Source organism: Chaetomium tenue (assembly GCF_020726465.1).
Source record: "Chaetomium tenue strain MPI-SDFR-AT-0079 chromosome Unknown F5144scaffold_3, whole genome shotgun sequence".
NCBI lineage: Eukaryota > Fungi > Ascomycota > Sordariomycetes > Sordariales > Chaetomiaceae > Chaetomium > Chaetomium tenue.
The window spans coordinates 3,685,031-3,701,030 of NW_027117331.1; the positions used below are offsets into that span (position 1 = coordinate 3,685,031).

General features: G+C 57.1%; 5 protein-coding genes across 5 annotated transcripts; 2 read left to right on the forward strand and 3 right to left on the reverse strand.

Moving 5' to 3' along the window:
- Window positions 1-1,204: 1,204 nt before the first annotated feature.
- On the reverse strand, window positions 1,205-1,813 carry F5144DRAFT_591943 (uncharacterized protein; the record flags this gene model as incomplete). Its single annotated transcript, XM_066790313.1, has 2 exons — window positions 1,205-1,720; window positions 1,793-1,813. 2 exons carry the CDS (start codon window positions 1,811-1,813, stop codon window positions 1,205-1,207), a joined length of 537 nt encoding a protein of 178 aa, XP_066645239.1.
- A 2,181-nt stretch (window positions 1,814-3,994) lies between these two features.
- F5144DRAFT_201942 (uncharacterized protein) lies at window positions 3,995-4,866 on the forward strand. The gene has a single exon (XM_066782924.1). It carries the CDS (start codon window positions 4,179-4,181, stop codon window positions 4,635-4,637), a length of 459 nt encoding a protein of 152 aa, XP_066645240.1. The 5' UTR covers window positions 3,995-4,178; the 3' UTR covers window positions 4,638-4,866.
- A 5,321-nt stretch (window positions 4,867-10,187) lies between these two features.
- F5144DRAFT_530937 (RWD domain-containing protein) lies at window positions 10,188-13,056 on the reverse strand. Its single transcript, XM_066786931.1, has 2 exons — window positions 11,990-13,056; window positions 10,188-11,860 (listed from the first exon to the last, which is right to left on the reverse strand). The coding sequence occupies exons 1-2, from the start codon at window positions 12,594-12,596 to the stop codon at window positions 10,398-10,400; spliced, it is 2,070 nt and encodes a 689-aa protein (XP_066645241.1). The 5' UTR covers window positions 12,597-13,056; the 3' UTR covers window positions 10,188-10,397.
- A 411-nt stretch (window positions 13,057-13,467) lies between these two features.
- F5144DRAFT_591945 (PAP2 superfamily-domain-containing protein) lies at window positions 13,468-14,405 on the forward strand (the record flags this gene model as incomplete). The annotated part of the gene is made up of 2 exons (XM_066790314.1): window positions 13,468-13,521; window positions 13,608-14,405. The coding sequence occupies 2 exons, from the start codon at window positions 13,468-13,470 to the stop codon at window positions 14,403-14,405; spliced, it is 852 nt and encodes a 283-aa protein (XP_066645242.1).
- A 241-nt stretch (window positions 14,406-14,646) lies between these two features.
- Window positions 14,647-15,448, reverse strand: F5144DRAFT_591948 (uncharacterized protein; the record flags this gene model as incomplete). Its single annotated transcript, XM_066790315.1, has 2 exons — window positions 14,647-15,037; window positions 15,105-15,448. 2 exons carry the CDS (start codon window positions 15,446-15,448, stop codon window positions 14,647-14,649), a joined length of 735 nt encoding a protein of 244 aa, XP_066645243.1.
- Between the last annotated feature and the right edge of the window lie 552 nt (window positions 15,449-16,000).

Here is a 16,000-nt window from a genome sequence, read left to right on the forward strand (position 1 = left end):
ATAACTCACGATCCCCGGGCAGTGCTTAGAAACAGTACCGACCACCAGCTTCGAGGTGACGGGCGAACCTTGAAAGGCAAGGGCAAGGGTGGAGGGGTGTAGCTAGGTACCTCGATGACCATGCAAGACAAGGTCAGAGATGTTCAAGACAGCCCTGCCCTGCCTGACCTCTGCCGAGCGAGAAGCAACATCAGCAGCAGCAGGGCCTTCGGACACTCAGTGCGCGGGCTGGATGAGGAATGGCCCGCCGAGCAGAACCATAACCAGCAGCAGGAGGATGGGGGTACTGTGAATGGCTGCGAAAAGGGGGGGCGCATCTTGCTACGCCAAGCGATCAGAGGGGGGGGATGGCGGACAAAACGGCACGTCCGCCCTCGGCCCCTCCTCCATCCAATCCTGGTTCAGGCAGCAGGGTCCCGGTTCGACCTCCAGGTTCGGCCGAGGAAACAGGGGCATCTGATTAGCACGAGAATCCTCCGAGGGACTCTGGGTGGGCAGCTTTCGACCCGCAATTTTCTAGAAGACCGTTGGGTGATAAACGCGCCGACGAAGGGCCCCGTCCTTGAGAGGGGGGAAAAAGTCGGTTCACGAGATTGCTCTCGACCAGGGTAGACAACGACGAAACCGACTGACCCCAGCAAAACTCGGCTGGCGGAGATGCGCACAGTCCACCCTTGCCCTCCCCCGCTCTATCGACATCACAGAGGCAATATCGGAGTCGCTATAGATGGGTTCAACCGCCGTTGCGAACGCCTCTTTGACATCGCAATTGGTAGGAGAGGCTTAAACGAAATCACCACTACACACAAAGTAGCCGCCACTCTTGTACGCCAGGATATCGCCGTGGTTTGGTCATGACCCGCAACGTCCAGACCGAGCCAAATGACGGGCTCTCGCGGCAGAAAGAGGAAGTTGGGGCCGTTGTGGACCGAGGCAAAGTCTCGAGTCTGCTCCGCGTGCACGACGCGTTGTCTTTCGCTTCCTCTCAAGCAGGAAGGACACACAAGCGATCGGCGGAATCATTTGTTCAAGGAAAAACGAGGAACGAGAGTTGATGTGTCAGGACTTGGTCCTGTTGTGCGCGTGCCCCTAAAAAGACAGTCGACGAGCGAGTCGTGCAAGAGTCGTATCCGCATGTTAGTTATGGTTGTCCCAAGCAGCTGGGTGAGAGTGCACCGTTGCTCGCCTGGTTACCGCTGTAACTTCATTGATGATGTGCGTTTCCTGCTGATGATTCTTGCCCAGGGGGGCTCACAGCGGGAGCCGAGTTCCCACAGCCGGTGGGGGGCAAGCTAGGGGGGGCCCGGGCTGCGCCGCCCGATCCGGTCGTAGCGCGGGCAGGGAAGACGCGCTTCAGCATCCGAAAGTCTCTCATGACAAAAGCAAAAAAGTGCGGAGGAAGCAAAACGGCGCCGCTTGACGACATTCCCGAATGGGAACTTGGTGCCTGGGCCCGCTTGCGCCATGACTCCGTGGAGACAGTGCATCCCGGTCCGCTCACAAGGTGGCTCGCGGCGAGACAAATCCACAAATCGACGTCGACCTCAAATCGAACTGCCATTGCGTTGCAGGTGTGGTGGCACGGCATCCCCATACATGTACGAAGACGGCAAGACGAGTTGCAAATGTCTTGGGTGCCGGCATCTTCAGGTGGCTTGTCGAACCACCGCCACTCCCCGATTATCAGCCGCGTCGAGCCCGGTGTGTGGTCGCTCCTCGTCTCTCCCTTGCCACGGCCGCCGGTCAGCCTGGCGATAATGATGATAATGATGATGATGATGGGCGAGGTCACGCCACAGCGGATGCAGGCCATGGCTTGTTGAATGGGTTGCTTGCTGCGTCCTGCACGGCCAGCACGACCTCGCTCTGATTGGACCAGGCGCGCGGAACCGAAGGTACTGGCCAGCAAAGTTGACCTCTCAGACCCTGTTCAACAGCATGCCCCGTGCCGCATCGTGCATAGAGACAATGGAGCAGTGGTGCAACTGGCTGTCGTGGCAGGGAGTGTACTCCGCGGCATCTCGATCTGCGCAAGCTGCGTCGAGTCGCTCTATCGAGTTGAAGCCCCGAGGACTGCCTGCTCGATCAAAACGGCTGGCCCGCCGCAGGCAGTCACTGTTCGTCAAAGTTCCGGATTGCAGGGCTCGTCAGCTCGTCGTTCTTGGCGGCGGTTGACGGTGTTGAGCACTGAAATGGATATCGCTCGGTCACAATTTGGTCTTCCGGGGGCCACACGTGCAGCATTGAGGTGTGCGATTCAATGAATTTTAAATTACCCTGCAGGCTGGGGAAGGGAGGGGGGGAGGAAGGGAAGGTGTCCAGCCGCCGCTGTTTCTAAAAACGGACTCGGCAACGGGTGACGGGCAACGGCGTGTGGGTGACTGTCGACCTCAGTTGCGACTGCCGCCGCCGCACCTTCCAGGAGTTAGCCCCATCGCCGCACCTTCTCAAATCTGGAATTTAGGTACGAAGCGTGGTACGGTGTGGAGGGGGAGGAAGTCACGCCCATCTCACGGCAGTCTTTTCTCGCAATCGCCGAACCTGGAAGGACCAGTCATCTCTCCTTTCCCCGTCCTCTCCCACTTCCTCAGCTCTCAAATTCTGACAAGTCACTCCTCGCAACTCGTCACCCGACTGCAGCTCCCCCCAAAAAACAATCCACAACCACGGTCCGCGCGAAGCGAACCTCAAAAAGCCCAGCGCAGGCTTCGGAAATACCGTATTTCTCACATCCGGCCGTCTTCGTCCGGATGTGGCGACGCTAGTGGTTGCTTGGCCTCCGGGATGGAGTGTGGGTGAGCGGGTCCCGTCACACCAGGATTTAAACTTTCCACTCCTCGTTCTCCTCTCTCGTCATTGTTGGTCGGCTGCTCGACACACACGGGGAGCAGGTCGAGAAACGGCGGGCCCCACCCACGTCAAGGACAACCCCGTCCGGCTGTTACCGGTGGCTGTCCGTTGCAATTGCAACTGTCTGAGCTTGTTGGTGCGTGGGCGGACGTTGCAATCGCGATCGCATCGGGCAAAGTCAGGGGACTGGCGCGGAGGATTTTGTGAGATCTGCCCAGGGCAGCTACGGATGTGACCTCTGTTCCCGCGCGCACCTCTCTGGCGCAGCCAGATCCTCTGTTGCTGGAAACATCGCGATAAGCACGACGTCTTGGGAGGAAACAAAACGCAACGGCATGGGACATGGGACAGGGGCAACTGGCCGTGCGTGCACTGCAAAGGGGGGATGCCACGTTCTGAGCAAGTCCCTTAGTGAACCATGTGGCATGTGCGGCCAAACGGTTGCCCGTCGAGTCCGCGCCAATTGCTTGCCAGCTGCCCTGGCGTGCCTGGATAACGAAGGTGACTGGGTTCGCCCCTCGCATCTTTTCAAGGGTCGGCGTGTCTCATTTCATCCTTCAAGCCGCCCAGGTTCTCGGAAAAGGAAGCGAGGCTCGCGTTCACACAGGCTGTCAAGCTTAACAACGCGGAATCAACTCCGTGGGGTCAAGGGGCCTCGGTGTGGGGCTTGGACAGGACGCAGGAGAAATTTACCTTCTTCAGAACCAATACTCAAAAGCCGACGGCACCAAGGCCCGCTGACACTTCGCCTACCTACCTCAGCACGCGACAGGGTACAAGATGCAGACCAGCGTTTCTACAAGCACGAGGCTAGTTTTGTATCTCGTTTTCCCACACCTGGCATCACGCAGCCAGCCGCGCCAGCGAAGGGCCAGGGTTCGAAGGACTGTGTAACACTTGCCCGGAACTTCAGCGACCCAGAATCTTCATGCGCCTCGATCTTCTCACAGCCGGTTTAAGGCTATATTTGCTGGCTAATATAGTGGCCGCCACACAGCTCTCCTTGCCATTCGTCCTCGCCCGGCCGAGCCAGGCTTGCAATGCTCTGGGCCGCCTGCTGCCTTGTTTGCAAAACAATCGCATCTTGACAATGGGGAAAAACTATGCTACACTATCTGTCGGTCACGATGCACTCCGCAACAGCTACAAGTGATATCTAGCATTGGTGACCGATGTGACATCTTGTTGCTTGCTTCGACAATGATTTGACGTTGCAGTGAGCCCGGCTGTCAACTCTCGGCTACACTTATCCCCCGCACAACGCACCCCAGCACAATTCCCACCAGAGTCGCAAGATCGACTACTAGCCTTCTTTCTTCTCCGGACCGATGGTGGGGAAGCGAAAGACATCTGACGCAAAGACATGGTCAGAGTTGTCAAAGAAGAGCTGGGGCAATTCAGTACGGGTGGCAAACCAGCGGCGGCACCTCAAGCGCTCAGAAAGGGCAATCGCACCACGATACCAAGACGCCCTTCATGACATCGCGTTCGACCGACGGAAGGATTCGGACGGCAGCTCAAATCTCTCGGTTGACCAGGCGGATGGTGCGCTAACCTCCTTTTGGCAACATCCTCCGGTTCGCCGAGCAAACGAAGATCTCGGTCCCCACCCTCAACACAGGAGCTTGCTCGATCGAGCAACGCCTCCTGCGGCGGACATGGCTGAATCATCGATGTCCGTCTCGAAACGCGCCAGCCGATGGAAAGTGCTAGCAGCGACTTTGATCTTGGCCGGACGGATTATTGGCGGCTTTGCAGCTTCTTCTGCTTCCCGGCCAACAAATTAAGCCTTCGCAGCTTCTCCTCCTCACAGTTGGCAAGAATGGCGTGCAGCAACCCTCTACCCCACTTTCACAAGCTTTCGAGCTGCCTGCTCAGCCCGGATCACCAAATTGCCCACCCCAGGGAGCCCGTCTTTCGATATTGAGGGCCTTCTAAGTAAAGAAACTCGATATTATCACGCATCGGCCGTCTCTACTGTCGATAGAGGAGGGGGGGCGGGCTGCAGCCCTACCCATCCCAAAATCCCAGCTGCCGAGTTATCGCGAGTTCTCTGGAACGCCGGCCGCCTGGTCTCAATCTACTTGCCACAGATTCATGTCGTCGATCTTGGATTGAGGCGTTTCTGGGAGTAACAGAATGATAACGAAGCCTTCTAGAAACATGGCTACAATATCCCACTGTCACCCGAATATCGAACCTAGAGTTAACTTGGTAAGAGCCTCCTCGATCGCCAACCATCACGATGTCCACATGCACCCCGCAATTGGAGGCCCAACACAATGATATGCAGCCGAACTCGCCCGGAACGGCCGACCGAGACATGGCGCACTTCCAGGTCTTGCGCCAAGATTTGGACGGCGCCAGACGGAAGGAAGAGGAGTCGGCAAATTTTAAACAGAGGGCCCGTGGTCGTCAGCTCAGTGTCAAGCCTGGCCGGCTGCGAAACACACTGGTTGTTGACCACAATAACTATCCAGGGTTCCGGGAGGCTGGTGTTTCCCCAGCGGTGACAACGTTACTTGCGAAGTGCCAGTGGGTGCGGGAAGCCATCGGCGCCATGCAAAACTCCCTCACGGGATGATACCCTGCCAATCGAATCCGGGGGTGTCTGCCGTAGGCTATACAAGAGGGGCGCCGTTATGACCGAGCTAACGAGTTTAGCCTGGAAGGGCCGATTCGGCGGCACTGGCAATTTCCCAACCAATGGCAGTTATCAATTACCCAGCTGGAGAAACAAGGTGCGGCTGCGTGGATCGTGGCGCACATTCGCTCCCACTCTCCAGGCCCCGTCCCCTTGCCTTTTCTGTCAACCACCTGTCTTCTTTCGCTTGAAGGCTATCCGCAGCAATGATTGGGCTCGTCCGCCTCGCTTGCGCACTCCTCGCAACCGCCATGCTTGGGTGGTTGTCGACAAGCAAGCAACCCTAGTAACTATTCCCTTGACAATCGACATACATACTAACGATGACGCCCCCTTTACGAAATAGACACCCCTCCCCCACACCACGAAATGATTGAGGGATTGCGTCTGGGCCGGAATCTACTAACTAGCGTTGAGGAGGATTTCGCGCTGAAGGGGTTCGTTATCTCGCAAGCTGACCTCGCAGCAGCGGAGCCTGTGGCTTGTGCTCGCTCGCCTGGCCCTGGTTTGCCGTGGTTCCGACGAAATTCGTCCAAACTCCATGCTAACTAGCTAGACCCCGGTTCGTGTTCCTGGCGGCAACCCGAGCTTATCCGTCTCCGTCCAAACTCTTTTTGTCAACTGACAAAGCCGATACTAGTTGCCAAGTTGGGCACTCCGATGCTGACCAAGAAGGATTTCGATGACGGACAGCGTGCAGACACTCCCGGCCTGCCGAGACCGGAGCCAACTTGCACACCACATACTTGTTGTGGTAACTGAGTCTTTGCCTTCACATCGCTCCTCCGTTTGATAAGCAACCGGTTCAATGCTTGAACATCACATGGGTTCTGTCAACCGAGGACTGGGTCGACTTGTCCTGTTCCTCAAACAGGCATGGCGCTCCATGGATCGAGAAATGAGACAATGCGGGCAAAAAGGACTTTTCAGATGGCCCTTTTCCAGTTCCACATCCATTATGACATGGATTTCCACTACCCTCTCCACCAGAACTTTTGACTCTTGTTTTAAAAGAGGTCGCTTAACGTTAGGGAGTTGATCATGGAGTAATAATTTCGGCACTGATCCGAGACATGAGGAGCCGCCGTCGTTGGAACCGTGTCATCACAGGGGGGCGATCGGGACGTCACTACACAGCTATCTTGCGATTCTGCGGCTGGGACTCTTGGTGGGCTTCCAACGTGAAACATTGGCGAGGTTCGAAACGCTCGAAACACTCGCGGCAATGGGCGCGCGCTGCCTGCTTGTTTCCAGTTTCCCCAACCGGCGACAGGGCTCTCTCCTTGCCCTGACCGTTCGTCTTCCATTTGCGGAGACAATGCCGGTCGAGTGCAACGCTAACTCAAACCCATGCCCTGGTTGTTCAAGCTCGAGTCGAGGTTGCAGCGCCAGCGACGGGCAAAACTGTCACACAATAACTACACTCCACTCGCGGCGTACCTTGCAGCCCAGGAGGGCATGTCTAAACGGTGCCTAGGGGCAGAAAGAACGGGGCCCAATTCAACATCCGTGATTCGCGACCCGCATAACCCATTCTTCCCTCATCACGGTCGCCGTCCCATTTTGAACGTCAACTCCGAGAAGAGATGGGCCACCACGACAGAAAAGGCAAGCAGCGACAGAAAGTCATGACGATGGAGATCGATGGAAATCGCATCTGCATCATCTGCTCACCCCCTCTCCCGGGCCGAATGTACCCAAGTTAACGCCCAGGGCCCCCTGGTTGGCTTGCGGAAAAGAGTACCGAAAGGGCGCCATCCGTGCCCCCTTTGTGCCCCGACCGCGTCTGAAAGTGTCAAAGACAGGCTTGTTGATGGTCACACCGACAAAAGGAAATCAACAAACTCGAAAAAGGTTCCCCAGAAACTCGGTACCGGTCAATATGGTCGAGGAATCATGGATGGAAAAGGGCGCCCGGGCCTGGCTCGTCCGCCTCGCGTCTAGGTCCGTGGGAACGGCCGACCATGCAATCTGTCTAACTTGGCTTGTGTCTGAATAACTGACTACTGAATAGCAAGCAAGTGGAAGGCGGACGCCGGTTTTTGTTTTTTGTTTTGTTTTGTTTTTTTGGTCAGTTCCCACGCCCAGCCAGAAACGAGATCGTCGTCTGTATGGACGTCAGTCCAGACGCAGTGCAGTTACATACATACGGACTGTTTGGCACATCGCACGATCTGTGGGGAATGTCGCAACCCCGTCGGGTACCACCCGAGCATGCTCCAGCATGCTCCCATCCGACCCTGTCCATGATGGCCATCAGGGTTGCTTCGCGAGGTCAAGAGCCGGAATTACACCACCACCGGCAGGCAATGCCGCGGGGTGAAGGGAGTAAGGTAAACAGACTGCGGACGCAAACGAAGGGCCGCAAACGACAAGAGACACACGAGCTCTATCGTCCCTTTTGTTGACCGACCACTCGCCGCATCCAATTACACAGCATGCATGCTCTTTGCATGGGCATCGGATGCCGGGGCAAGGCCAAATCGGCGCATCTCGCAGGCCGTTGAACTGCTTGCTTTCCGCACAACTCGGCATGTAACGCTTTCTCTCGCGATTATCGCAGGGGGCGCCGCAGTATCGCGACAGGGTACGCCCGGGGGCGGCAAGGGAGGGGACGGGGTCTTCATTGGAAGGAGGTGCCAGAGACAGCGGTGGAAAAGCGGTGGGTGAGGGCCCGCTCTTGCGCCGCCGTTGATTCCCTCCCGTCCGGTTCTTCCTTGCCACTAAACTACCACTCTGTTTCTTGTCTCCCTGGATGGATGGGGCAAGACGCGAGACAAGAAGAGAAGGTGCCCTGTTTCTGGGCGGTGGGGAGGCGGCCGAAAGGGGCAATACACCTCCTGCGCGTGAGATTAATCGAGCCGTTCGGTGGGCGGGGATCGAGCGGAGGTGATAGAGGCCGAACTTGGCCCGTCTGTGTCGAGCGTCTCTCTGTGGGTGGATGTGGCGGATGCAGGGAGGGGGGGAGGAGGGGGGTGGAGGGAAAAGTCTGGGACGAACTGCGTAGGTGGCTCAGGGCGGATGGAACGGTGGAGGAGACGGTGGTATTGCAGGTCTGCTCGTCCGCGCGTTTGTTTGGCTGGTTGGATGGCTGGCTGGCTCTGTGTTTTTTGAACTTGACTTTTTGATTCCGGCCGACTCAGCACCGATCCACCACATGATGGGGTCTGGCTGATGAGGCCGTTGATTTGCCGCCCCAGAGCGAAACCTGCCAACAAAAACCGGCTGGCCAGTATGGTCATCGTCGATGGTGCGCGGAAGGGGCAAAGCTCAGCCCCCCTCACCTGTCGAGGAAATCTGGACCACATTCTCTTGCATATCTCGCAGATGCTGACAAACGTGAGGGGAAACAGCTCCCATTTCCTTCAGTCTCTAGGGCCAAGGAATTCGGCATCTACGAACGAATCGCGGAGCACTATGTACAGCGGAACAAGACTTGATAGAACAGAAAATCAGACTAAACACAGACTAACAAAGTACGGTCCCATATCAGCCAGCAGAGACGAAGTAACACCGCAGAGCATCCCATTTATCCCCTCGTGGGGAAGCCAATGTCACCCAGCCATTGCAGAAGGATTATATTTCCCGAATCTCTTTTTTGGGATACTACGCTAGGTCAAGCAGAGCACAGGATGCTCGCCGAGGAGCGGAAAGGGCAAGAAGGCGCCAACCTCATAGGTTGTAACCAGACAATGAGTCCAGATGGGCGATATCCCCAACGTGCCCGGCAAGCAGCAATGTTGGGAATCCCCCTGACTGGCGCGCCTTGTAAAATCCCAGCAAACTAAGCAGTTAGCTACCTTCCTCACACACGCAAGAATAGAAACAATAAAACACAAAACAGGGCAGAAACCCAAAACCATCCCAAAACGAGTTATGCGCCTCGCAACCTCCCCCCCAGCCAGCTCAAACCAGACTGGATATGCACAGGACGAGCAAGAGCCGGATGCTACTCGTAGATCAACCACGGCTCCTTTGTGGCACCGACGTACATACCTATCTAGTTACGTACTAGGTAACTAACTACACTATGTGACCAGACGGACAGCAGCCTACCTGCGGCCCCCGGAACCAAAGACCGCTGTATGCAGGTTGTGGTGGAGGGAGGGGGCGGGCGGGCGAGGCAACTACACTCCAAACAGTCGAGACAGGCTGTGTGATGAGCGCTCCCTTCCCTGCTTCGCCTGCCTGTCCTTCCCTGCAGAATGCGGGCAGGCTTCTCTGCAACTGCAGTGTCCCTACAAATACAGTACATACATACATACCTACATGCCTACTACATACATGCCTGCTCGCTGCTGCGGCTGCGTGCGCTATGGTCGTCCTTCCGTGGCTGGTTTGTGGATGGAGGAGATTAGAGATACATTGCAAGAGAATAGAGTGCTTACACAGTATGGGGGTGTGCGCTGTGTTTGCGTGCCCATGCAAGTTCCGTGGTGTCCGTTTCTGAGGGCACGGTGGCAGCGGAACCTGCAGCGCAGCGTAGCTGGGGTGGGTGGGCTTAGCCCCAAAAGCTGGAGGGAGGTGATGACCGCCACGGCGCAATATTCCGCGTTTTGACAGAATTGGGTGATACTGCCGTAATAGTGTGCGCCGTGGTAGCGTAGTGTGGCAGTAGAGGGGAAGGGGGTTGACGAGCCACGTTGCGCTGTTGCGCCGGGCGCAAGGGGAGCGAGTGTCACGGTGGGCGTCTCTTCGTATGAAGTTCCATCTATCCATTCTTTATGCTAGAGAAACTTGTGTGTGTCCGGTTGTATCCTGTATATTTTTGATGTCTGAGAACTTTGTCTCTACGTATCATCTCATCATCCATGGGTATCTTAGTGGTGTAGTAAGCAACCCGCTCGCCCTGTGACATGAAAGGAAGTTGCTAAGATCAGATGTTATTGCTGAAATCTCCTCCTCAAAAGAGTATATCCTCCTCGTCGTTTAGGGCGAGCCTGACGAACTGTCTCACCCACGCTTGCTGGGCTGCATCCAGCTCGTCGTCCCCTTCATTTGCTGGATGATTGTTATTTTGCCGAGGAGCAGGCCTTGCGCCGCCGCCGCCTCGTCTCCGTCCTCTCTGATTCCCGGCGGCAGCACCTCCTTGGCGCTGACCTTGCTGCGCTGCTCCCCCTCCTAGACCCTGAGCGGCTTGTTGGGGTCTTCCGCCTCGTGCCGCGGGTTGCTGGTTCCGTGCTGCTCTCGCTGCCCCTCCTCTCGCTGGCCCTGGTGCTGGAGGGGCTGGGGGTTGCGGCACTGGAGCCGCTGGTTGTCGCCCACGGGGCCCGCCACGTCCAGGGGCGGCGGGCTGGTTGGCAGCTATGCGAAGAACCAATGGACCTTCCCGCGCAATGCCGACTTGACCGCCGTTGGCGTGTGCATCATGCTGTCTTGCTGCTGCATCTCTAGCAGCGCGGAGTTCTTCCTCATCCTCCTCAGGCTCCTCGATCTCGGGGATGAGCTCTTGGGCAGGCATGATCGGAGCGGGAGGTTGGCCGACGCCCCCACCAGCACCTCCCGCAAAGCCGATACCGACATCATCACCGTCCCCTTGTTCCAGCTCCCAGAGACGCATATAACACCCCGTAACACGACCGTCAGGGGCTTCGTTGAAGTGCTGATATGGGTTGCCGGGGTCGAGCCAAGACGAGCAGAGATAACAGAAGTGAGACTGGCAGCGGTTGCAAATCATGTGGTTGCAGCCATGCGTCTTCTGTGCCGGCACTCCACACGTAGGGCAGGGCGTGGTGTGCATCCTCATGTATTCGAGCGAAGCCAGTTCATCGGCCGTGAGCTCTACCTTGTCGCGCCGCGGGACGCAGCGGAAGAAATCACCGTGCCATGACTGGTAGCAGCGACTGCAAAAGGCAAAGCTGCATTCCTCGCAAATGGCCAGCAAATCATCGACCGGTTTGTAGGGCTTAGACTTTCCCTCTCCATCAGGATGATCGTCATCCTCGTCCTCGTCGTCCTCATCAGATATTGACTCGTCCGGGGTTTCGGCCAACTCCAGACCCTGGGGTTTCTTGTGCTTTTTGGACCTTGCCGCGCCGTTGCACCACTGCCGTGGACAGTAGATTGTGTTTTTGTCGGACTCCAGCTCAATCTTGTACTTAAGCGTCACGTAACGTTTGACTGTCTCCTGATCCAGTGGGATCTGCAATAGCTCACTGGGGTTGATAAAGGTCTTGGGCTTCTTGCGTTTGCGACCTGAAGAAGAGGCAGCCGTTGCGCGTTCTTTTGCGCAGTTGGGCGCCAGGCATTTTACCGCCGTGATATCTCCTTCTTTGATGGCATTATTGTAGAAATCCTGCAGGCATTGGACACAAAAAACGTGCCCGCAGTCCAGCATTCGGTGGCAAACGGTGCCCTTCTTGGGTTCTGGTATTTGTCAGTAAAATATAACGGGCTGGAAGAAACAGACCAACAAGTTTACGGGTTCGGGGACTCAAAGAAAGCCAGATTCTCTGCCAACCGGAAGAGATGTCTGACAAAGACGGCAGTACATACCTAAACACACCCCACAATCAAAAGTCTCCTTTTCAAATGCCGCCCTTCTCGCCTTGATATCGTAGTCCAGAATCGCAATCTTGTGGCTCGGGTCGACTTCGAGAGAGCCCTTGCTGTCCACGAGCCCGAAAACACCGTCGGCTGCTTGTTGCACATGGTCGATGTACGTGAAGCCAACCATATCCCGACCCATCTCCTCCCATAAACGGGCCGCATCGCCTTCCAAGCGTTTGATCGTGTCGGTTGGAATCCATGGGGGGTTGGTCGAGATACTAACTTGCGGCGGTTGTTCGGCGGGATATTGGGGGCCCAGCGTGATCTCGAGGTGCACCGAGGGCAAATGTGCTAGCTCGTGGGAGTCGACGCCACCCTGCTGCCCGAGGCCAGCGGCAGCGTCGCCATTCTGTGCGCCATTTGCACCGGGGAGTAGCCCGTCGTCGGTGGCGGCGGGGAAAAATACGGTTACGGCTTCTGATGGATTGACGGGAACGTCGAGGGCGACGGTATACGGGTCGTTAGGATCGAGTTGTTGGATCTCGGGGTAGATCGCGGAGAGGGAGCTAAGCTCAACGTCGCGAGGATTATCGAGGTCGTCGACGTCGGCCATTTCCCTGTCAAATCTTCACGCTGCCCCCCGCACGCTTTCCAAGGTCAAGGCGAGACAAGTCGCAGTCGTTGGCAGTATGTGCCCCGTGTGCTGCTACCTAAACCCGTAGTCCCAACGCGACAGCGTAACAGCAATGCGCAAGGTTTCCATGCGCAAAGGTGCTCTAGCGGCGTGGTTCGTTTTCGTTTTATGCCGAACAAATTTCGTTGGATTCTGCAAATCGTCGATTGTTGATAGCTGCATGTAGTCAAACTCGCCCCCCGCTTCGAAAAGAATTTGCCAGAAAGGCGTAAAATAGGAGCTAGTTCTGTAATGTCATGGTGGCATTTCGGAGACAGGAAACTGGAGCCAGACCGAAGAGGGGCAAACCAGACCTTCACTCTTCAACTGCTGACTTGTCATTGATGTTGCCAATCTCAAGTTTGAGCGAGACCTGCAGCCGATGACTCGTCTCGGCCGCTGCGGGATGCTGGAGTTTCTCCACATGGCCCACTCAACTAACGAGTTGTAGTGGAAAGCTGCAATTATGGAGCCGAAGCAAGCGGCCTGAACCGATTGGCAGCTGCAGGCCGCTGCGACCAAGGACCCCAGAACTGAAAGCTGTACTTCGTAGTTTTTGTTGCATGTGCTACCAACATCAGCTCATAACCACGACAACTTTGGCGCAAAGTCACGATATCGCCCTAGGAAACCGACCGAATGGAAAACCCCTCGAATAGCAATGCGTTGATAATATCATAAAACCTCACCTCGCGCCCCCAAACCGACGTCCTCACCCATCATCGACACCGGCGCATTCTCTCCAAGTCTCGACTCAAGTTGCCCGCACCCAAAGTCTCGACCAAATCCACAGCCCAACAGCCTCGCAACCATGGCCGACGACATAACACCGCTCGCCTCCCTCTCCATAACCCACGTCTACTACGTTAGTAGCCCCCCCCCTTTTTCCCCCTCCCTCTCTCCACACCCAACCCACAAAACTAACCACCCCCCCCTTTCCCCCCAAAACAGGACCCCACCGACCCGCTCTCCACCCTCGCCGCGCTCCTCTCCCTCCTCCCACAAGGCCTCTGCGTCGTGTACGCCACGCTCCTCTGGTCGACGCGCGAGGCCGAGGTGCTCCTGCTGTTCGCGGGCCAGCTGGCCTGCGAGGCCGTCAACCTGGTCCTCAAGCGCCTCATCAAGGAGGAGCGCCCGCCCCACCGCCTCATGGGCCCCGCGGCCGGGCGCGGGTACGGCATGCCCAGCTCGCATGCCCAGTTTGTGTTTTTTTGGGCGGTGGCGGCCGGGTTGTTTTTGTGCGTGAGGCATCGGCCGAGGCCGTTGAAGGCGGTCGGTGGTACCGGTGGTGGTGGTGGTGGTGGTAATGGTGCGGGTGTCGGGGATGTGCACCGCGCGTATAGGGTGGGTGGGCTGTCGGCGGCGGCGGCCTCGATCGAGGCGTACTCGCACTCGCACTGGACGCTGGGGCAGCGTGTTGTGGTGAGCGGCGGTGGGCTGTTCGTGGCTGGGCTGGTGGCGTGGAGCCGGGTGTACTTGGGGTATCACAGCGTGCGGCAGGTGCTGGCGGGGTGCGCGGCCGGGGCCGGGTGCGCGGTGGCTTGGTTCGCGGTGACGTACCTGATGCGGGAGATGGGGCTGGTTGCGTGGGCGCTGGACATGCCGCTGGCGAGGTGGCTCCGGATGAGGGATCTGGTCGTGGTGGAGGATCTGTGCCAGGCTGGGTGGGAGAAGTGGGAGGAGAGGCGGAGAATGGTGCTGGAGAAGGATCGGGCGAGGGAGAAGGCGAAGGCGGGGAAACGCCAGTGAGGTTACCGAACATAAAATAGAAATCCTATGCATATTCGACAGGTCGGCGTGTGGTTAGAGGCAAGTGCTCGCTTGGCTTCTATTCTCTTGAAAGGTAAGGTCTAATTCAAACTCGTTCGGTAAACTACATGTAAAGCCATTCACCATCTTACACCTCCGATCGCTAACTCGGCTCAGATTATCGCTGCGACCTATTTCCCCCCTATCAATATCAATACGTCCTGTCCGCTTTTATAAACCCCTACCGATACACACCACCATTGTTTTCGTACCGATACCCCGTGCCCGTGTTCGGATAGCTCTCAAGGGGGATGCTGTCACCGTACTTGCTCGTGCCGTTGCCCAGCCCACCATATCCGCCGCCGCCGCCGGTGGTGCTGCCCACCCGGGTCTGCTCAGTCGCGTAGCTATGGCGCAAGTCGTCCGGGGTGGAGTGCTCCGGCAAAATGTTGGGGTTATGAGCGGCGTCCGCGTCCGCCGCGCGCTTGCGGCCGAGGCCGAAGAAGTTGAAGCGCTTGCGTCCCCCGTATCCCTCGGTATAGTCGTTGGCAGGGGACGGGCCGATCCGCATCTCCTTGCGGCGGTGGCGGACGAGGGCAAGGCTGACGAAGGGGGAGAGGGCGAAGAAGATGCTGTGGTGAAAATCACACGTCAGTTTAAGGGTTGCATAGTATACAAGGGCATGTGGTACAAGCTTACACAGCGACAATCGATACGGCCAAGCACGCCGTCTCCATTTTGCACGCCTGTCTCAAGCTGGGCAGCGCCGTGAACCCACCACTCCCGTTATCCACCACGTTGGTATCTGCGTTCCCCTTCCCAAACGCCGTGTCGACCTCTCCGCTGCAGGACGATGCCCCGCCACGGTTGACAGCGGCAATGTAGATGAAGCCGCCGATGAAGGCCACGTCGAGGACCATCATGACAAAGGACGGGAACGAGCGGCCGGGTATGCAGCAGAGCATGAGCAGGGCGAGGATGGTGTAGAGGACGCCGACGCCCGATATGCCTTCGACGGCCCTCACCCACACGCCTATCGGCATGTTGTGGTTGTGGAGGGTGGCCAGGAAGTAGGAGAAGAGAGCTAGCACGATGGCGGCGCAGCAGAACTGTATGAAGCGGATAAAGAATTGTAGGCCCCGTAGGGCCATGCCTGCGCCCGCGCCCATAGTATGGGTTGCTGTTGTTGTATTGCTTTCGAGGTCCTGGTATTCGATATTCGAGGTTTCGGGAAGACCGGAATGTAGCGTGAGCCCGGGGGATGGTTACGTCGTTATTCGAGAGTGTAGGTTGTAAAAACCAAAAATCAGCATTTCACGAAAGTTGATGATCAAGTGCAAATAAGAAAAGGAAAGAGTTCCAAGTTCCGGTTGAGTTTAGGAAACAAATGGCTTCCCCACACCACAACTAAAGGAAAGCGGCCACATGGATACGGTGTGGGGAGGGCCTCAATTACGGGCATGGCTGCAGCGTTTGCGGCCTGTTGCATCACTGTCAAAGAACCACGGATTGGCCGTCTTGAGACCATCAAAGGCCGCGTTCGGGGGCCCACCAAGTCGCCCATTCGCATTGCGATCTGCCTTGCTGTTTCCATC